General features: G+C 39.5%; 1 protein-coding gene and 1 long non-coding RNA gene across 8 annotated transcripts in view; both read left to right on the top strand.

Annotated features, from left to right (window-relative positions):
• PDE8B (phosphodiesterase 8B) overlaps positions 1-22,391 on the top strand; it is an 80,275-nt gene that overhangs the window by 46,067 nt on the left and 11,817 nt on the right. For all 6 annotated transcript variants that reach the window (XM_064403836.1, XM_064403837.1, XM_064403833.1 and 3 more), the window contains exons 5-13: positions 1,351-1,408; positions 5,639-5,727; positions 8,387-8,465; positions 8,941-9,081; positions 10,487-10,575; positions 10,989-11,049; positions 17,294-17,345; positions 20,222-20,299; positions 21,181-21,257. In XM_064403836.1, the coding sequence (XP_064259906.1) occupies positions 1,351-1,408; positions 5,639-5,727; positions 8,387-8,465; positions 8,941-9,081; positions 10,487-10,575; positions 10,989-11,049; positions 17,294-17,345; positions 20,222-20,299; positions 21,181-21,257 (724 nt within the window). The remainder of the gene's footprint in view (positions 1-1,350; positions 1,409-5,638; positions 5,728-8,386; positions 8,466-8,940; positions 9,082-10,486; positions 10,576-10,988; positions 11,050-17,293; positions 17,346-20,221; positions 20,300-21,180; positions 21,258-22,391) is intronic.
• Positions 13,801-14,734, top strand: LOC135289953 (uncharacterized). Of its 2 annotated transcripts, none has more exons than XR_010352684.1 (2): positions 13,801-14,504; positions 14,666-14,734. It is a non-coding gene; the product is annotated as an uncharacterized LOC135289953 (long non-coding RNA). The 2 variants fall into 2 exon arrangements; XR_010352683.1 differs by having other exon boundaries at positions 14,655-14,734.

Genomic DNA, 22,391 nt, shown 5'->3' with positions numbered 1-22,391 from the left:
GTCAGGAGAACTATTACTACCATGATTTGAAAATCAATTAAATTTGCTGCTGAACAAGATTTTACAACTTAGCTTCACTTTTATCTAAATAATATTTTTTTAGATTATTTCTCATACAATATCACAGAATATCTTTTTTATTTTCTTCATACTTTTTTTGCAATCCCCTTGTGTCTACGTAAAGAGATACATGACTTCTGTGGAGAATCTGCCAGGTTTGCTGTAGGAGTAACTATCAAGCTGTATAGAAGCTGCAAATACCTACAATAGAAGATGTAGCACCAACTTCTGTAACAGTATGATTTTTTGTATGTATTTAAGGAAAACTCTTCTCACTGAGTTCATTATATTTCGAGAACTATGTTAGATTCATGCCATCTAATCCTCAAGTGTGGTGTTGCCTTATAATAAATAATACTAGCCCTGCTTAATATCTTATCAATGACCTGGACGAGGGATCGAGTGCACCCTCAGTTAGTCTGCAGGTGACACCAAGCTGGGTGGGAGTGCTGATCTGCTGGAGGGCAGGGAGGCTCTGCAGAGGGATCTGGACAGGCTGGATCATGGGCTGAGGCCAGTGGTGTGAGGTTCAACAAGGCCAGTGCTGGGTCCTGTCCCTGGGTCACAGCAACCCCAGGCAGTGCCATAGGCTGGGGCAGAGAGGCTGGAAAGGACCTGGGGGTGCTGCTGACAGCGGCTGAACATGAGCCAGGGTGTGCCCAGGTGGCCAAGAAGGCCAAAGGCATCCTGGCCTGGATCAGCCATGGTGTGGGCAGCAGGGCCAGGGCAGAGATTGTCCCCCTGTACTGGGCACTGCTGAGGCCACACCTGGAATCCTGTCCCCAGCTCTGGGCCCCTCACAACAAGAAGTACATTGAGGTGCTGGAATGAGTGCAGAGAAGGGCGGTGGATGTGGTGAAGGGTCTGGAGCACAAGTCCTGTGAGGAGTGACTGATGGAGCTGGGGATGTTTAGCCTGGAGAAGAGGAGCTCAGGGAGACTTTGTTTCTCTCTACAAGCACCTGAAAGGAGGGTATACCCTCCATGCAAAGTGGGGTCCATTTTTTCTCCCAAGTATCAAGGGATCTGACAATAGGAAATGGCCTCAGGTTGTGCTAAAAGAGGTTTAGATTGGACATTAGGAAAATGTTCTTCCCTGAAAGAAAGCATTGGAACAGGCTGCCCAGAACAGTGGAATCACCATCCCTGCAGGTATTTAAAAGATATGTGGATGTGACACTTGGGAAGTGGTTCACCAGGCTTAGCACTGCCTGGTTAAAGGTTGGACTCAATGATCTAACAGTCTTTTCCAACCTGAATAATTCTGTGCTTATGTGATTTTGTTTTGTAGATCTGCTGACCAAGAAGAGACTTCTGTTCTTCCCCTTCTTGATGCAGGCTTTGATAGGGTATGTATAAATTGCCTATGTAATATAGAAAACATAGTTGCTTCATAAATTACAGACACTTTTTCCTCAAATTAAAAATTACACATCCTCTTCTGTCAGAAATTTATTGATAAGAAACCAGTGGCAGTTGATTTAGTTTTCTTTTCAGGAGTATTCCAGAAGCGTATGAACCAAAAAGCTCTGTGATCTAGGTGGTCCTTTCAGAATGGCAGCTGTACTGAGATTACCTTCTTGTGGTCTGGCTGGGTCGTGGGTGGGTTTTATGACTGCACTAAGAAAGAGGGGTGGGAGACTCTGATTAACATTTCGCAGCATGCTGACTCGTCACCCAGACCCCTCCTGTGTCTCAGGCTGCTGGGATTTCTCTTCTAAAGGGACTACAAACCTGGTCCAGCTCGTGAAGATTTTTTTTCCCCCATAATGTCTGTTATGGTGCTTTGCAACAATTCTTCTCAGTACAGCGTTAGAAACACTCCTGTACCAGAAGCAGAAGGAAAGATAACTGTTCATACTGCTCCTCAAAGGGCTTTGTAGGAGAGAGCAAAAAGGCAGGAGTTCTCAGGTCTGAAAATGTAGGTCTGGATGGATATTATGTTATGTTACTCTAAAATAAACCAGCTGCATTTTTTAATTTAGCAATTCATAAGGAAGGATGTGTACTTAAGCAAAAGAAGCACATCTGGAGAATTAGTTAGAATTAACTTTATATATTTTCTTAATAATATACATATTTAGGAAAATTAACTGTAGTAAGGAAAATCAGGAAAGAGATGGAATTAACCCAGGCAAAAATCTCATTCTCCTATGCTCATACTGAGTCCAGTGTCTGAGCCAACTCACGCTCAGCCCAAGTTTGTTTATACAGCAGAACATGAACCCGAATGACCATTTTCAGATTATCTCCCAAAAATAGAGGCATAAGATCCTGCCTGTACCGCAAGAGCATTGTGGGGCCAAAGCATTTCTGAAAGCACTTAGATGCTCTGAAGATTGGAAATGTGAGTCTAAGAGAAAGGTCAGCCCAAGAATGCCAGGGCTTTATTAGTGTAGTTTCTCTCCCTCTCTCTCTCCCTCTCTCTCTCTCTCTCTCTCTCTCCCTCTCTCTCTCTCGGGCTTAAATATTTTTCAAAGAGAAGTTTATTACTTCTCAGGTCTGTTGCATTTGAACACAATGCAGGGCAATGTGTTTTGTAAGCTAGATTAAACCGTAGGTGTAGTACTGAGTAAAGTCAGAGAAGACTCCGTGGCTGTGAGACACGTCTCAGTGGTTCTCTCTGCCTTGGAAAGGAAAATCTTTTTGCACCTGACAGCTGCGCTAACTACTCTCTCTTGCTGTCCCACATTTATCAGAGAGCTTGAATAATGTAATAATTCCCTATTGGAATTATTTTCAAGACTTTAAAATACATCTGATGTCAGAGTTTCTTTTTTGCTGTGCAGTGGACATAGGAATTATTTTTGCTTGGATGGGGATCAGTAGGGACTAAATCCATTACCACACAAAGATTTAAAAATACCCCTCTTCAGATAGGTGGTATTTGCAGGGAGTCTCTTCCTCAGCAGCAAAAATTAAATTTATTTTTGACAATTGCAACCTGTTTAAGTCATAATTTTTTTCTTTATGCTGACTTATTTCTGGTTTTTCTTCCTTCTTCTTAAGAAAGTCTGTTTTATTACATCTGACTCTCCCTCTATATCATTAACAGCTCTTGTGTTTGTGCATTAATGCTGTTGCTAATCCAGTACATTAATTATGCTGATTTTTTTTTTTCCTTTGAGCTTCATAAATCTAATAGTGGTGGCCTACTTAGGATGGGCTAATTTGAATAAGCAATTTAGCTTCCTGACTGATTTTTAGCTATGATTTAAATCAGCAAACAGGAGATCTTAATCAGCTTGCAGTTACTGAATTACAACCTTGTCTTGTATTTTAAACTTCTTTTCCTAAACAAATGTTGATTCTCATTGACCAGATACTATTAAAACTTACTAGTTTGGAGTAAAAGAAGTCTTTAATATTAAAATGAATTCCTATTGCTAAGCAAAAAGAAGGATGAATTCCTGCTAGCTTATAACTCTTGTGGTTTGTACTAAGTTCTGCATAGAACAATAGTGGTATCCCATTATAATGAAGTAAGAAATAATTTAAGAGTATGTGTTACTTAAATCAAAATGTACTGCATAAATATGAAACATTATAAAAATAAAGTGTTTTGTCTGCCCTCTAATATCTGTGAGTTCAGAAATCTTCTTGTTCTTCTGTCACATTAGAAGCACAGATTAGAAAAATAAATGTTTCCTGCTATTTTCATGTCCAGTTGATTTCTCAGTTTTGAGTCAGCGAGCGAATGACCAGCATCAGCACTATGAACTTAGATAAAGTGTTTCTGTACATCTGCACAAGACTATACAACAGTTAAAAGCATGGTTAGCACTTTGATAAGCTGCAGTTCTTGATTCTTAGCAAAAGATTTGTTCCAAGAGTTTTGTCAGTGAATGGCAGTGCTTCAATTTTTTTAGTAAAACACACTACTATAAAATTCAGTTTATAGAGAGCCTTAGTATATTCTAGTAAGTCTATTTCATAAAATAGATTGCCATCATAGATAAATTTTATATTATTGAGAGTTGTTCTTATTGTTTTAAATTTAGCTCAAATGTATCGGAATATTTAAAAGAGCAATCAAAACCTGAAAATCTTGGTCTACACTGCTGTAGAAGAAAAGTCTGTTAGCAGGCAGTTTGATATATGAAGACACAACATTGTTTGCTTTGGTTCTGCCAACTTTTTATTGTACCTTTTGTTTTCCCATGCATTCTGTAGCATGTGAGGTGAAAGTTACAGAAATATTTTAAGTTGTCAACATTAAGGAGTGGAACAGACCCATGCCAACAGTTGTTTTTAATGTTACTTTTTTTATATTTTGCTCACAACTTGGAATTGAGCCATTGGTCTCCAAAACACAGTTTTTCATACAGGACAGAAGCACAGATTTCTTGAAAGCTATTCTTTAGAGGTTTGCATGCTCCTCTGGACTGTGCATGCAGCTGTGCTGTGAGAACTAGTGACAACACAGGGCATTTCCTGTGATAACTAAAGTCAGTGCATGTGATTGATCAATAAACTTTAACTGAAGTCAGAGAATCTACTTCTTCTGTAGCAACAAAAATTTCTGATTTCAGCAGGACCAAGCATAAGACCTTTTAGACCTGACAGATACAGAACATTCTTTCCTGTCTGGAGTAGAATTTTTTTCACTGTGGTCAGATGCTTCTTACTTTATATACTTCTGTGCACTTCTGAACTCACAGTGACAGCTCAGTGAGATTACTGGTGAAGCAAAGTTACTTCCCTTTTGGAGCTTTAGCCGCAATATTTGCTTGAAAATTTTTAATTTTTTTTTCTTTTAGCATTATGTTTTATGTCTCTAAGGTTTTAAATTTCCATTCTGAATTAAGGATAGATGTTCAAAATAAAACATCAAGGCAATACTGGTTTTGTATGAGACTGTATTTGGGGGTTTTTTAGAAAGACTGTGTTCTGGTGGGTTGCTAAAACCAAACGGGAAAATCCAGTAAAGGATTTAGCATATTTTTATACTTGCTTTTTATTTAGATATTTGTGTATCTTAACAACTAGAAACTCATTCCTGAGGAAAAGATTATTATTCACAACACAAAAGGTACAATAAAAACTTACTTCTACCAGAAAAGAAAGTACCAGAAGGGACCTCTAGAAGTCATCTTGCCCAACCTTCCTGCTCAAGTAGAGCCCCCTAAGGCAAGTTTAGGACCATGCCACACAGCTTTTCAATATCTCCAGTGATGGAGATTCTGCAGCCTCTCTGGGTAACCTGTGCCGAGGTCATCCTCACAATAAAAAAAAAGTGTTGCCTGATATTCCTGAAACTCCTTTGCTTCTGTTTGTGCCAATTACCTCTGGTCCTGTCACTGGGCACCACTGGAAAGAAGCTGACTCTGTCTTCTTACAGTCTCCCTTCTGATATTTATACGCCTTGATATGTTCTCCACTTCAGCGTTCTCCTTTCCAGGCTGAAAAGTCCCAGCTCTCTTGGCCTGTCTCTCAGCAGAGGTGCTTTACCACCCTTGTGGACCTTTGCTGGCCTCATGCCAGCTCTCTTTTAAAAGTTAAAGTTTTAGATGCAGAAACAGAAATAACAGTTTAAAACTATTCCAGCCTATTTCATGCACTCTTGATTTGTCTTCCAGCAATTCATGGAGAACAGCAGCGTAACTGCTTGTTACAATGAACTGGTTCAAATAGAACACGGGGAAGTGCGATCTCAGTTCAAATTACGGTATGTAGAGGTGTGAGAAACTGCAATCAACCTCTTGGTCTAAATAATTGTACCATGTTACTTTCTGCTTCTTCCCAGCTAAGCATATGTGTGTCTTGCATCTGGATGTTAACTAGTATGCTACATTTTTATATTTTCTCCTTCTGTGTTTTTGTAAAGGACAAACTCAGTGCCTTAGTAACTGGTACCCTGAGAATTCTTGGTCAGTGTAGGTGTGGGGTGCAAACTTATGTGATGGCAAAACTTTGTAAAGTCATTCTTGATCTTGTGTGTCTGAGCTTTCATATTCGGAAGCTTGAACTGAATGCAGTCTTGATTCAGGTCTGAGTTTTTATTTTCTTGCTTGGCCAAGACTTGGCAGGTCAGGAGCATGGTTTTATACATTAGTGAGAATTTAAATGGTGTTCATTCCCACATGCACTTTTTCTTTAATGTCTAATTAGTCTTTAATGACTAATTTTGTATTTAATATAGGTGCTTTTGCATGCATGTAGATATTTTTGGAATGCAACCATATGAAACTATAGGAAAGCAATGCAGAGAAGGGGCTGTTCCTTATGTGGCATAAATTAATTCCAGTTCTATCTACAGAAAACACTATCATTTTTCTACATGTTTCAGTGTCTCTGTTTCAGAAGTTGATTTTTTCTAAGATTTCTTTGCAAACTGATACCAAAATGACTTTCCATTTTGAGTGATTGCATATTCATGCGTGCAAACTGCAATGACAGTAGAATTCCAGGGAAAAAAAATTGGATTTTGGTTTGCACAATTTTAATAGTTGTTTTCTAAAACTCAGCAGGAATGTCTTCCTCTTACCTCTGTCTTATTAGGCAGATCCCATTGAAAACTAATCAGAGCTGATACTGATTATGGTATTCAGGTATAATTTTTTTTCATTTGTGTGGTTTAATTAAGTGGGGAAAAGAGTGCTGCACTGCACATCTGGCTGCTAGTTGATGATCTGCATGTCTTCTATACAGCTTTGTAAAAGTGAAAGGGAAGAGAATGCAGAAAGTTAGTTGATAGAATTAAACTCAGGATATGTCATGTGTTCAGACACAAGAGAAATGTGATGAAAAAGTAGCCCCAGAGAGCAGCAGATGAGGTCATGTCAGTGGTCAGAAGTGGCTTTCCATTCCCAGCATGGACTCCACTTTTCCACAGAGCTGATTCTGGTTTGAAACTTGGTTGGACATCTGTGTGCTAATTAAAGGGGATATGGGCCATTTAAACTTGCAATTTTGCTGGCTTGCTTGCCAGATCAAATGAAAATACTAAGGCTTGAATAGTGCAGACATATCTGTGTGTTTTCTTACAGAAAGTATATGTAATTACGTTTGTTAGCAGCTGATGTACCAGACAGGCATCTATCACTGAGACAAATTAGTTCCTTCACACAGCACAAAATCACACTTGGGAGCCAGCTTGAATTGCTAGAAAATCAAGTATAAAATTACTCCAAGCTCCTTTTATTTATGAGTAGAAACACTTCTGTCATCTTCTGTACAAAATACGTTTTTCCTACAAATCTTCATCCACGCGGCTGCATGTCTGTGTTTCTGTGTATGTCTCTTCATGTATCCTATTTTGTTTTGAGTTACTTCCACAATAAGCAGAAGTAGTAATGTCCTGTATTTCTTAATTCTCTAATCAGTGGAACTAATTCAAACCCTACTATGCAGCCTGGAAGCAAGAGGTTTCTTTTAGGTAATATCTGTGTACAGGAATATTTATGCATGGTGCATTTTAGCTCTCTGCAATGAGAGTTATACAGAAGACAATTAGTTTGTCTTCAGACCAAATCAAAGATGAGGCCTGACTTCTATCAGTGCAAGTGTGACTGAGTTGTTTCTTCCAGTACTCACTCTTCCGGGCCATGGTAGCGTCTTGGAACTACACGATCTTCATGTCCCTTTCCAACCCAAATCATCCTATGATTCTGAGATACACATTTTTCCCTAGTATTAGAAGCCTATATTAATATTAATGCCATCCTGTGTAAATCATAATTTAAGCAATTTGAATTCTGTACCAAGAAAGTAAGGCTTTTGTTTTCCTGCATTAGTTCACGGATAGCCCTGAAAAAAATGGGTAACAAAGATCCTCTGGATCCTGAAAGATGAGGATGTATGGAAATCAAGTCACTGCATTATTACTTGAAAGAAGGAAAATTGGTATTTTTTTGATTAGAACTTTGAGATGGCTCAAATTGTTTCCGTTGTGATGTATTTCAGTTTCTTTGATAGTGCCAACCTATTTGATATACTGAAAACTTTGTCTATATGTGCTGTCATGATTTTTGTGCTTCCAATCTTTAATGATCACAAAACTTTCTGATGTAATAGTAATGTGTTATTTTTAATGCTAATTGTTCATTCCTACTGTTCAGAGCATGTGTGTAGATACAAGCACACTCTTAAGATGCTGCACCTCTGAACACTTTTACAATGTAATCTGCAGTAAAAGCACATTAACAACAGGGGTGTCTGATGGTGGATGTTCTAAAAAAGTCATAATAAAGATAGTGACATGGTCTAGTCAAAACAACTGCTACTTTGTGGTTCATCTATCAATGAGTACAATTTAATCACATATTTATAGTGAAAAAAAATGTTCTAATAAAAAAAGTAATGTGCTAATCGTTTGCTACTTTCAGGGCTTGTAATGCAGTATTTACAGCATTAGACCATTGTCAGGAAGCTGTAGAAATAACCAGTGAAGATCATGTCATTCAGGTAGGGGGGGAAATGTTAACTATTTTATAGAATTTGAAAAGAGGGACCCCAAAGAGACCTTGGCTCAGTAGTTTCTATTCGCTATCAATATTTTAGTTTTGTTGCCCATTAGAAAGTCTTGTGCAATGAACTGCTTAATATCTGATTACTGTACATATAGGCCTGCTGAATTTTTAAGACTTTTCCTTCTGTAACTTCATTGAGATTATAGTTTTCAGTAATGTTGTTTCTGATAAAACCTGCATTAGTTCTCTTTCTGTGCCTTCTGATAGATTACATATTGCCTTCAACCTCTTATGTGAATAAAATGTTTCACCACTATATAGTACTTTTATATGAGAAACACTGAATTGTAGGGATGTGTGGTTGTGGCTTTAGCATATAACTTGTCATATTTTGATACTTATATATAACTTACTAGCCTTTAAATAAGATATTTTTTTTATATTGTCCTAATGTACCTTTGTTTTGGCAGTATGTTAATCCAGCCTTTGAACGGATGATGGGGTACTGCAAGGGAGAACTTATTGGCAAGGAGCTTACTGAACTACCTAAAAGTGATAAAAACTCTGCAGATCTTTTGGACAACATAAATACATTTATTAAAAAAGGAAAGGTAAGCCAATAAGACAAACTCATGTGAAATCAGTATAGAGCTCTATTCTGATTTGGTTTTTATTGCTGCAGGTTTAAGAACACAAGATGTGCTCTTCATGAGTACACATATTAGACCAGAATTCTGTTTCTCAGATGTTTCAGTATAACAGCCCATACCACAGACAAGTGACTAAAGATTTCATTAGCTTTGCTTTTAGGATGTGACTGAACTCCTGCTGATTTGCTGGCTTAAGATCAGTATCAGAATGTTTTCTGTGTTTCTGTTTTGCTTAGAGCCCATGGAGCTTTTGTTAGATGGAATGTAACAGTTTGTCCCTCAGTCAGTCTCTCAGGTGGCTGAATCATCCAGCCAAAATGTGTAACTTCTGTCAAACAGCAGAGCCTTCTCTGACTGCATACTTAAAGCACCAAAATGTATTAGCACCCAGTGGGGTGCCAATTGCTTTCCTAATAACTATAGTCAGAATATCTGCAGTGCACTGTGAACTCCTGTCCTTGCGGTGAGGGGCCTGGCATTATGTTCCCCTAATATGCACAACAGTCTCTTATCCCATCTCCCCTGGGCTGCAGAAATACCTGTCGCCCTTCCCTGTCCCACGTTCTGCTTCAAGACCTTTGGGGAGCTCTTGAACCTTTGAGTCACGTCCAGCAATGATCTGAGCTTTGTGAGTCACTGTCTGGAGTTGTTTGCAGGTTCACTTCGGTTCATTAGCAATACCTACAGGCCACTCCTGCTGTGCTCCTCCTCATTTATATGGGCTGCCCAGCAGCTAGCACTGCCTGCTCAAAGGTACCTTCTACCCATTCTCCAACTTCATCCTACCCAGCCACGTAGTTCCTTCCTTAAGATATTTCCTCTTTGAGGTTAGTTGAAGGACGTCTTTATATCAAGTACTTCTGAAGTTTAGCATATATATCGCATGACAACTGACATCTTCAAAGCTGAATGGTGCTTGGGCTTATTTCAGCTGGTGCCAAGGGATATCCTCTGGATGTGTTGCAGCCACTGCTCGTTATGGTGGCACCTATCAAGAATATTTGTCACTTCTTTAAGTAGATGATACCTAAAGTTCCTTGTAAAAATTGTAAAGTTCCATGTAAAAAATACCTTCTCCCAAGAGGAACATAGTTATACTGTCCTTATATTAAAGATACTGTCCTTATATTTCCATTGGGTGAATAGTTGCTGCTCACTCTCTCTTTCTGCATTATATTTAAAAGTACATTAATTTCATACAATTTTTAAAAATACAACTTTACATGATTTAAAGGTATATATATTATATAAACAATGTATAAAAATACAAAAATAATTTAGTACATAAGGTATGCAGTAATAAACAAATATTTGACTGCAAGCTATGTATGCTCAGATGCTGTCTCTGTTTTGTGTGTTTCTTTAGGAATGGCAAGGAGTTTACTATGCAAGAAGGAAATCAGGAGACAGTATCCAGCAGCATGTGAAGATAACACCTGTGGTCGGTCAAGGAGGGTAACTAACTTGTCCGGAACATAATTGCTTTCTGGGTTTTAGGGCCTTCTCTCTGCTTTCTGCATCTGTAAGTTTGACATGAACCTCCGTGTATTTAGCAACTGGGCAACTCCTGTGTTTGTGCGTGTGCTTGTAAGTGTTCCCACCTTCGCAGTTTAGAACAGACACATTGCTAAATTCTGCTCCCAGCTTTGCAGGAGAATTCCTGCACCAACAGAAGGATCAGGTGTCCCGCAACAAAAACCTCAATGTCACGGTGAAGGAGTGCTTGTCACCCAGTTGTCTTTCTGGTGTTAGGCTTGGCATCTGTTTTCCTGAGGGCTTGGAGATCTCTGTTTAAAAAATAGCAATGTATCACTTCACTTCTGTCTTTACAATGTGATGTAGTAACAAGTGATAATTTCTCTTGCTAGGAAAATAAGACACTTTGTGTCCCTCAAAAGACTGCATTGTACCAATGAAAACAACAAACAGGTATTGTATTTCTTTCATGTGATAATTTTCATAGATTTTAGTGAACTGATATTTTTTGCCTTATAAATTTTTCCAAGAAGATGTGATCTATATTGTCAATGAGATTCTCACTGATTGTTGGAGCAAGCAAGAAAATGTTGACATTTGCATGCATTAGTGTCTGTAGGACTCCTGAGGAAGACCATCTTTCATTTTCTGGAGCATGGATATGATAGTTGAGTCCGTGATACTGTGGAGCAATACAGATAAGAGATCAAAGGGAGTTCAGGGCCTGTTTTGTAGGGCTGTTCTTGCCAGTCTGATCTGGGGTACTTATGCCAACTAATGATCCATGCTCAGTGGCCCCAAGGTTTGACAATGTGTGGTACTTATATGAAGTGTAGCACTCATGCTGGCCCTGAGACTTCTCACACCTGCCAGGCAGGTGCTGTGGAAGGGTGCAACTCAAGCCATGACCCCAGTAAACCAGCAGCAGTGGCAGAGAACTCCAGACACGAATCCACACCAGCTGCTCCTGCAACAAACCTGGTGGTGTGGGGAGCTGTTTGCTGCCATCTTCTCCTTGCTTCCTCCCTCTGATGGTGTCTGAGGCAAATGATCATACCACATATATTGCCCCAGAAATACTCTAGTAAGTGCCATGTTGAGTAAAGAAGTCTAGACTTTTGTGAGCAAAGGAGTGAAGCCTGTCTTTGGCATGTGGTCTCTAGGGGTGAGATAGAGTGGCTAGAAACATTTTAGACCAAGCATGTGCTCTGTAATTAGGGTATGTTTCCATGTCATTTAGGAGAGGGGTTATGTATCTTGTTTTATTTAGAATTTTATGTGCTTTTATCTGTGATGCAGGTAAAGACACTTAGGCAGGAAAAGTATTTAGAAAGTCACTAGTATGTCTAGTTGCCTCTTCTTCAGCAAAACAATACTGAATATTAACACATTACTGGAAAACCACTACTTCTAAAAGAATTTCATAGCGGGTAGCATTTGACTGTTGAAACCATGCTCCTTACACAAGTTTTTGTGGAGGTAGATAGTAACAAATCAAGAACTCTGCATAATTCTTGGAAGAACTTTGCATGTCTATCATTGAAAAATAAGACCCATAGTATTTTAAACTAACTTCATCTTTGAACTAAAACATGTGTTTTAGTATTAGCAGCAAAATATCATTTGCAGTCATAGGATGTTTTAAAATGCTCAGGCTAGAGGGCAACAAAGTTTTATAAAAACAGTGATAAATTTGCATGTATTTTTAAATCATTGTTTACACCTCATAACTTGTTTCATTTATAGCTGCTTTGATGTTTATTTGAAAGTAAGACACAATCTAATGGCTTTTTCTATATTATACACACAGCTGAAAGACTGATACAGGGAAGTGTATATAGGATATTCTTAATGCAAGATAATAAGTATTACAAACTTGTACCCATATGTAAAAAATAGCAATAGGAATATAAGAAAAAAGTAAATTTTGTCCATCTTTGCCCTGTAGATTGGACTGCAGTAAGAATCATGCAATCATAGATTGATTTGACTGGAAAGGTACCTTAAAAATCACCTAGCTCCAACCCCTTTGTCACAGGCAGGATCACCTTCCACTAGACCAGGTTGTTCAAAGCCCCACCCAACCTGGCCCTGAATTTCCAGGGACAGGGCATCCACAACTCCTCTGGGGAACCTGTTCCAGGGTCTCACCACCTTCAAGGTAAAGAATTTCTTCATGATAGCTGAAAGTTGAAACCTACTTTGCCTCTTCTCCTATCACTACACACCCTTGTAAAATTTTCTTTTATTTTCTTGTAAGTCCCTTTAGTAATTGAAAGGTGCTAAAAGACCTCCCAGAGTCTTCTCGTGTGCAAACTGAACAACCCAACTCTCTCATCCTTTTCACATAAGAGAGGTGCTACAGCTTTCTGGTCAGTTCTGTGGCTCTTCTCTGGATCTGCTCCAGCAGGTTCATGTCTTATGCTGGCAGCCCCTCCATTGTGCTGTGGCCCCTCAAGCAGCTGTGACACCACAAGGCTTGGTGGCATCAGCCACTGGCTGTGTCCCTGACAAAGATGTTACATCATCCTGGCCCTAGTGCAGACCCCCAAGGAGCACCACTCAGCACTCCTCTCCACCCAGACTCCTGGCCATCGACCACAACTCTTTGAGCAGGAGCATTCAGGGAATTCTTTATCCACTGCGTGGTACAACCTGTCAAATCCAGGGCTCTCCACTGTAGAGTCAAGGGTGTGCATGGAAGCATCAAATGCTTTGCACAGGTCCAGACAGATGACATTCCTTTATCCACCCATCACAGGAGGCCACCAAATCCGTCTGGCATGATTTGCCCTAAGTGAAGCTGTGCTTGTTGTCAGCAATTATCTTCTTCTTTTCCATATGCTTTAGCATTATTTCCAGGAGAATCTGCTCCATGGATTGCAGGGCACAGAGATGAGACTGGCCTGTCATTCCCTGAGTTTTCCTTTTTCTTTTCTAATCTTTAGAAATGACAGTTAAGTAAGTTTCCCCATTTCCAGTCACTGGAAACTTCACTGGACTGCTATGAGTTCTCAAATCTGATAGATAGCTGCTTAGCCACTTCCTCCACCAACTCCTTCAGGACTCACAAATGCGAATCAGGTCCTGTGATCTAGTGCACCTTCAAGTTCCTCAGATGTTCCCAAACCTGATCTTCTCCTACAGTGGGTGGTTTTCATTTTCCTAGTCTCTGCCTTTACCTCCTGTGACTAGGGAAGTGCATGTAGCTGGAACACCTGCAAGTGAAGACCAAGGCAAAAAGTCAGAGAGTACCTCAGCCCAGTACCTGTGTCCCAGGAAACCACATCTCCAGTTTCCTTCCAGAGAGAGACCATATTTTCCCTAATCTTTCTTTAATTCACCAAGGTACCTATAGAGGGTTTTCTTGTTGTCCTTTATGTCCCTGGCCAGATTTAATTCTATCAGGCTTTCCTAATGTGATCCCTGGCTCTTCAGACATTCTCTGTATTACTCCCAGGCTACCAGTCCTTGTTTCCACTCTCTGTAGGCATCCTTCTTTTGTTTGAGTTTGTCAACAAGTTCTTTGTTCATCCACACAGGCCTCCTAGCATTTCTGCCACACAGGCCTTCTGGCATTTTTCTGACTTCACTTTGTTGTGAATCATCACTCCTGAACTTGGAAGAGGTGACCCTTGAATATTAACCACATTTCTTGGGCCCATCTTTTCTCCAGGGCCTTATTCCATGTCATTCTACCAAGCAGGTTCCTGAAGAGGCCCAAGCCTGCTCTCCTGAGGTCCATGGTAGTGAGTTTACTGTGTGCCCGCATCAATGCCCTGAGGATCTTGTACTCCTCCATTTCATGATTGCTGCAGCCCAGGCTGCCCTTGAACTTCATGTGCCCCATAAGCCTCTCTTTATCAGTGAGAAAAAGAGAAATTAAGAAACAAGGACTTCTGTCCAAGGTAACATTCATATTCCCCTATACTGCTGGAAAGTATCATCCATTCCTGTCTTTTTGATACTGGTTCATGAGAAGCTACTAGTAAATTAAGCACTCTCGATCTGGGAAGATTTACACATTTGGTGATCCCAGGGAATATGGCCTTCAAAAGGTTCTTCACAGATGCAGAGGTCTGCGACAAAGATTAAAGACGGCAGCCTAACAGAAAGTATGGTCTGTGGAGATTTTAGGTCCCTTGAGGAAAAACAAGGTATATTTGATACAACTATGTAATTTTTGTTTAACTTCTGTCACAGAAATAGCTCATGCCTGTAGGAGATCGTGAACAATGCACTTTTCCTAATATCCATGCCTTAATATTTGCAGCAGTAGAACTTTTCCTTAGACTAAAAAAATTAGGTTCCTTTTCAAGCTACAGATAAATCTTTATGGATGGATAAAAGGAAATCAAATAAAATATTTACTTAAGTTACAGAGCAATAAAAGCTGTCATAATTCAAATTTTGATGTCAAATGTCTAATGTTTCACTAAATCAATATAATTTTAAACAGCTTGATCTCAGCATTCAGACTTCAAAACATCCTTACATCATCACACAGTTTCACCCTAAAAAAAGTATATATATTATTTGCCCGTACCAACATCCTCTGTAAGGGGTATCAGAGACCACTGGAACCTTCACGTATTTCCATGCCAGATTTATCACATAGGAAAACCCTGCATGTTAAATTTATGCATGGAAAAAAAATATCTAAAAGAGCATTAAGCATTCCTACAGTGAAGATTTATGAATGAGGATTGACTTTCATGTGACTATTCCCGTGTCCTGAGCCTAGGTAATTATTAATGCTGCCATTGTCAGTTTGAGACCTGGCAGGATAGAGTCCAGTGTTTTCACATTCATTTACAAGAGAGGTGTTGTTTCTTTCAAGAACATATTGACCCAAGATTAACTGTGTAACTGCCCTCATAACTTACCTTACATGGCTCTTTCAGGACATGCCTGCAGAAGGGGAAGAGAAGTATTCAGAACAGAAACGTGGTTTATTTTTTTAGTAAAGCACTTGGAGGACTGTGCCTATGTTTCTGCCAGTTGTGCAGTAGACAGAGATATATCCATTGGCTTTGAGAGAAGCTCCAGGATGAAGCCAGAACAAGCAGTTCAGATGCCTTGTGTCACTGTACCATATTTGATGAGATTTCCTTAACCTTACTCTGTTTGGAATGAGATTATTTCTCTGAAGTTTCTACATGGTTAAAAGAGAGGTGTTCAAGCTTCTAAAATTTTTTTGGATGAAGAGTCAGTTCTTACATTCCCCTGAACAAGAATTATATGGCATATGAGCAAAGGGTTTCCCTTTCTTTTTTTTTTTTTAAATTCATTAAAAGAAAGCCATACCTGAATTTTGTGGGATTTTATTCCTTTCCATTTTCTTCTATTTTCCTTTCACCATCTGTCTCTCCTCCCCTCAGCAGAAAGGAAGAAATGAAAGGTGTGCAAGAATGACAGAATGACAGAAAAAACAATTTGTGTCATTCCTTTCCTTTCTTTCTTGAATAACCCCCATGAGGACCCTGCAGCATGCACAGTCACAAACTGCTACAGTCCAATAAGAGCACACAAGTACAACCTTGTTGTACTCTGCTTTTAACTGGCAGGTTGCAACCATGGATTTTGTGCTTCCATGCAATCTAGTGCTTTGCTACAGGCAGGTGATGGATTTGTCAGAGGAGCCAGTTACCATATGATAGTAATGGACTCCTAAATATTATGTGAGCTGAATAATTTGTAATTATAGTGTCAAGCACTGACAATTATTCATCTGAAGTAAGAGGGTATGTGTATCTTCTCTAGTGACTGCAGTAAAAAAGTAATCATTATTCCTAGTAAGCATTGTTTCTAGTCTTTCTCTGTGACTCCATTAACTATACTTAAATACGTCACACACCAATTTTCAAGAAATAACTTGAGGAACTGCCATTTCTGGTCAGTTTTCCTATCAACATCAAAACACTTTCTTCTAATCACATTACAAAGGAAAGGGGTGAGGTAATTAGCAGGTATTAAACTGTCATGAACTGGACAGTTTTTGAGAAGAATGAAAAAACAGAGGAACATTTAAGCTGTGTTACTGCAGACCAAGCAATAGTTGTAAATTTTAATATATTAAAATATTCTATCTAAATTCTAAGAAAGCTTGAAATACCTATTGTTGGAGCTACCTAAAATGTTTCAGAAGAACCAAGAATTAAGATTTTGTTTTTAATTCTTCATTCATGAGAATAATTAAAAACTAATTGAAAAGAAAGGTCTGATGAATTACATCTACCTCTACCCCTTATTTCCTGGAGAGTAGTTTTTATAACTGAGTTTTTTGAAGTCCACTTTATCAGTTATCCATGAAAGGATGCATTCAAAATTAGCTTCAATAGTTCTAAGAAAATTAAAGCACAAAAAATAATGTTGTAGGAATTTTTTTTATTCTCTCAAGTTCATATGCAATTTGCACTTAACACACTACCTAAATGAGTATAAGTTCTCTTGTAAACATAGGCATTAAACAGGATTTCAGTACATAAAAGCACTTGTATCTGTGATTTTCTGCATGGCATATCTGTTTGATTTCATATTCTTTCTCTACATCTAATTACACCTGAAGAAGAGTCTGTGACAATTTTTTTTAAAATAGCTGAATGGAAAATGCTGAATATGGACAGTGTTGAATGCAGCCTGTTTAAAGTTTATTGTATTGTTTTTTCTTACATATATATTTTACTCTTATCTCCAGCACTACAAGAGTCACCGTGAGGATAAGTACACAGGAGACAATTCCCAGTCAGGTTAGAATATTACATTTACCTCTACATTCCATGTGCTGGGGGTTGAGTCGGGGTTCTCTGCTGGTATGCATGGTTGTCTCTTCCCCCTGTCCAGTCAGTAGGCAGAGCTGACAGCCAAGGACGGATGCCAGCTGCCTCTGATACCACACCATGAATTTGACTTGTAATCATCAATAACCGAGCCTCCTGTGCAGACCTCTTGCTGTGCATTTGAAGTTCAGATGCATTGCTCTGTTGTATTAAAACACTGTGTTTGATCCTGTGGCTGGTGTACCTTGGCACCTCTTTGTGTTTGAAATGTGAAATGTGCTGATTTGTGCCAGCACACCTGCCACAGTGTGTCCAAGTTTAGGACCTGTCAGCAGGCCATTGGTCTGGCCTCATCACAGGCTAACACAGTTGTCTCCAAGGTGTCCAGGCCTGAGCAACTCAGTTTCAGTCAGCACTGAGTGCTGCACCATGTCTTCAACCCTTGTCTTGTGTCTCAGGTAGGTTTGCCTACTCACAGACAGCCCTCCTTGGGTTTTGCAGAGAGTTTTTGACTAGAAGTGTGGAGCATAAAGAAATAATTCCTTCCTCCAATGCTATGTAGTGTTTGGAATGCCCCTTTTCCCTGAAGCAGGAGGTACTTAAGGCCAGTTTTAAGCTTGTGACTAGTGGTCTCAGCCAGCCTGATGTCTTAATTATGAGTGAAAAGGTTCTCATGCCTTGTTACCTCCTGGCATCTGAAGCCCTTCCTGCTATGAAAGGTGAGACAATGTTGCTGTGCAACTTCAGGCAGCTTCTGGTTTTCATATGGGACGAGGATATAACATACTAAGAGCAGGGGACACGACTGCTTGATATCCCCTGCTCTTTCAAGGAGCTTAAGAATACATACAAACATCTTAGAGCTTTATGATGCCAAATAGCAATGGGCAGGGGGAAGAAGAGACTATGAAATTGGCTGTCCTCATTCCCATTGCTGCCACCAGAACTGACCCACAGTATGTTAGACCATTTGCTCCTGTATCCCTGTAACAAAAGGAGATTTTGTTCTCACTGTTTCTTTTGTGCAAACAGGAAGGTGAGGAAGCCCATAAATTAAGCAGGACACTTGTTACTATCACATATATATTAGCTTACTAATGTTTTAAGTTTGCTCATTACTGTGACAGATCTCAGCAAGACTGGGAAGCCCCATGCTATGACACCACGTTGATGACTACAGTGCAGTGAAAGTAGGCGGTTTCAGAGCATGTGATGTAGGTTATCCTTCCCTGCAGTCCATGGCTGTGGTCCAAGAATAACTTTCCAGAGCCATGGGCATATACCAATATGTGACGAGCAGAGAAGAGTAATCCATGTGTATCATGCTGTTTGCAGTGGTGTGAGATTTGTAACAACCTGGATGATAAGATTTTCTGCTCACCAGGTGAAGAAAAGATTTTACGTAGGCATTTAAATATTTACAGATGAAACCACAGTATGGCAGAGTAGCTTCTATGCACCTGTGACCCTTTGGGTGGCACTAAGAAAGTATCTGACTTGCTAGTTGGTATTTAACACAAGGAGAGTTGTTTTGTCAGCTATAGCGACTCACAGCTATGTTTATGTGTAAATGCTTGCTCCCATTGAAGTGCCTTATGATAAAGTCATCCAAATGTTAGTGAAAGAATGGGGTTTGTAAGAAGAGTACTATCAAATAAATAAATAAAATTATTTAACATGCATTAGCTATGCCCTGCTCTTAGGTGTCAAGAGAGGAAAATGCTTTCAATTTCTCCAGTTCAGACTACAACAAAGAAGACCCAAACTGTATATGGTAGAAAAAGAGAATTAAGACAGAAACTATTTCAGTAATTTTTAGGATGGATGAATTTTTAATTCTGGAGAATTGTATGTTAACATTTTATTTTGCTAAAGAGAGGCTGCATACATCCTGTCTTGTGACATTATAATGAAAATTGGTCTTTATGTTAAGAATATCAAAGTCATACTTCTGACTCTTCAAATGCTTTTATCAGTTTTTGAAAGCCTGATAGGGTCTCTGATCTTTTAGTGGCATTTTGGATACCTTGGGAATAGGTACTATAAAGACTCTTGGAAAGTGGTGAATAGATGCATGGTTGCTGTTTTAAAATATATGGGAGAGTGCAGATTTTAATGTATTGGAGAAAAATGAAATTTTACCAGATTTTTTTTTTAGACCAGATTTTTTTTTTTAGACTCCTTCCTCTCATTTTATCCAGCTTTTGAATTATCGATGTGATAATTTCTCTGGCTTTAGCATATTTCAAGAATAAGTTTATTGCAGGCTAATATTCAGAAGAACAAAATTAATTGCTTAATCATTTTCAGCACATTGGATTTTCCTTAAACACAGGGTACAAATATTTATTGCAAATAAAAGCAAAACCTGTCTGAGTCTGAAGTATGCTTTAAGAGTGTAGAGCAAGATGAGACTCTTCTCAATTGGCTAGTTTTGGGCAGTTAAACTCGGGCTTCTTCAGTGGTCAGAGGAGAGCAAAAAGAACTCGCACAAGAGGTTCAGCCCACTGCCTGAGACACCTCTCCTGAAGCAGCACCTCTGAAAACTTTAGATGATGACAGCCTGAAAGACTGCTGCTTTTAGCGAGCTAAAGTTAGATGAAACAAGTCTCCTGTTCCATAAGGCATCTTGACTTCATTGCAAAAGACCCTTCCAGGTGACTTCACACAAGTTGCTGTAAATTGATAGATACTGAGTTCCTTGTTCTGATGTGCATAAATTGCAGTATTTCCCCCACTTGTGTGATACAGTTAAGATCACTTAATTAAATTTCCAAAATTTTAGATGGATATTTTGTAGAGGTTTTACTTGATGCATTTTTAAAGCTTTTGTTTTGTACTTACAGAATCTGGCTCTTACAAGTGCAAGAACAGAAGGAAAGACTCAGTTGATGTTAAGTCAGTAACATCTCAAAGTAGTGATGGTAAGAAAGCAAACTATATGTCCAATACTATAAATATACATGAATATATATTTATAAATAAATAAAGAACAGACTTGACTTGGGCAATAAAACTGCAGAACAAAAGAATAACCAGACAGATTCACAGCTGGTTAAACAGAGATTACTCAATTTCTTTATTACTGCTGTAAAATTTCTTTCTGATTTGCAAAGCAGTGCCCCAGCATAAGTACAATGCTATACATTGCCCCAGCATTGCTATACAATGATGGCAGTGCTGAATGCCTTCACAGGGAGGAGTGACTGTGCCAAGGGATAGAAGCAGCTTGCTAAAAGAGTATGTGGTGAAGCATTAGTGTCACCTCTCTTAGAAAACCACAGCTTGTGCTTCTAAACATATATTTTGGTTTATTAATGTCTAACATGAAGGAGACCATTGCTGCTGGTTATTTCAGAGCAGTACTTCTGATCCCATTTGTGACTGCTTACTGGGGTGGGACAATGGTGGCAGAGATTTCTTTCTGCCGCAGTGTGTAGTGAGAGAAGCACTGCTTATGGGGAGCAGGAATACATTAGAGCAACTGTACCACCAAGACGAGCGACACACACAGACTTACAGCAGGAGCCATGTCTGATAGAGATCCATTGGAGTCAAAGGGCATGAAGTATAAGTACAACTCCATTCTGAAGTGAAGGATGGATGGAAAATCTGACAGCAAAACTGTGGGGTGGCTGCCAAGGAGGCAGACAACAGTACAAGAAATGAAACAATGAAGAACTTGCAGGGGGAAAGATACAGGAGAAATGGGACACGAGGCTGTATTTCATTGTGCTGTGTCCCAGCCTTCTGCACTCTTCTAATGCTGTCATCTGATTCACACCCTGTGGCTCTTTAATGGCAGCTCCAAGTTTACAGACCCGACGGTACTCCTCAATGGCACGGATTCATTCTATGACAATAGAAGCTCCTATCACAAAGGTGAGTCCTAAACACGGACTTTTCCACAAACTCCAGTTTCAAGTTGCACTCCTAGGGAAGTATGTAGTTTCTGGACAGACAAGCAGAGCGCTTCCTGCACTTTGTATTTAACAGAGTAATAGAAGTAATTTGTTTTTATTACCAGTTTCTAAATCTTATCATGGCATTCCAAATGCTAGTCATAAGGAAGAATATTAAGGAGGGGAGAGGAGTGTCCTTGCTACATGCAAGGATTCTGGCAGGAAGGAGACACTGCTCTGTTGGATCATGTTCAAGTAGGAGGACATTCTTCCAGTCTCACCTTCACTCTCACTATTGATATTTATAAGATACCATGCAAAAGAGGGAGCACCTGCACCATCTTTTATCTTCCCCACTTTCTGCAGCCTTTCTTCGCTCTGTTACACAAACTCTGCTGTCACAAATCAGCTGCACCGTCACTTGTAACACACCAGGCTGTCAGGTATCTTCCACGTTTAAATAATTTTTTCCCTTCTCCCTATCTTTTCTTGCTGTCATCAAGCTCTTACTTCCCAGCATCACTGTGACTGTAAAAGCAACTGGCTCCTTTCCTTTTCCTTATCCTCAATCATACCCACAGGAAGGTTTGTAGTGGCTGTGCAGCAGCCTCTGGCTCCTGGAGAAGACAGCACTGGGACTTTCTTTCCATCCTTCTTGGCAGAGCCAGGAGCAGTCACTGCTGCATTTCTGGATTGTGGCTGAGGCACAGTGTGGGTTTCAAAGAGCCATCCTCTTCTCCCACAGTCCAGCACTTCTGGTCTCTGCCCTTCACTTCTACATGGAGAATATAATCTAAGAGTATATAAGAGTATAATACCAGCGTATCTGAGTCACATCCAAGAGTTTGTTTGGGTTTTCCTTCAGAGACTGAATAATTTGTTTCAGAGCAGACCTGGATATGCTGAAGTACTGGGACATTGCTGATTTTTGGTCCACCCACTGGCAACTATTTCAGATACTTCACACCATTCTACTTCCACTTCCCAGGAGTTTGCCAGTTAAAAATAGCAGACAGATACCAGGAAATCTGAGCACAAATTTACATTTTCAGAGTTGTACTTCAAGGGTTGTGGGGAATTACATTGTATTTGATGAAAATTAGCATAATCAAGA

The sequence above is a fragment of the Passer domesticus genome, chromosome Z, assembly GCF_036417665.1.
Source record: "Passer domesticus isolate bPasDom1 chromosome Z, bPasDom1.hap1, whole genome shotgun sequence".
Classification (NCBI taxonomy): Eukaryota; Metazoa; Chordata; class Aves; order Passeriformes; family Passeridae; genus Passer; species Passer domesticus.
The sequence above is the reverse complement of the archived record's forward strand: the minus strand, read 5'-3'. Positions and strand labels throughout refer to the sequence as shown.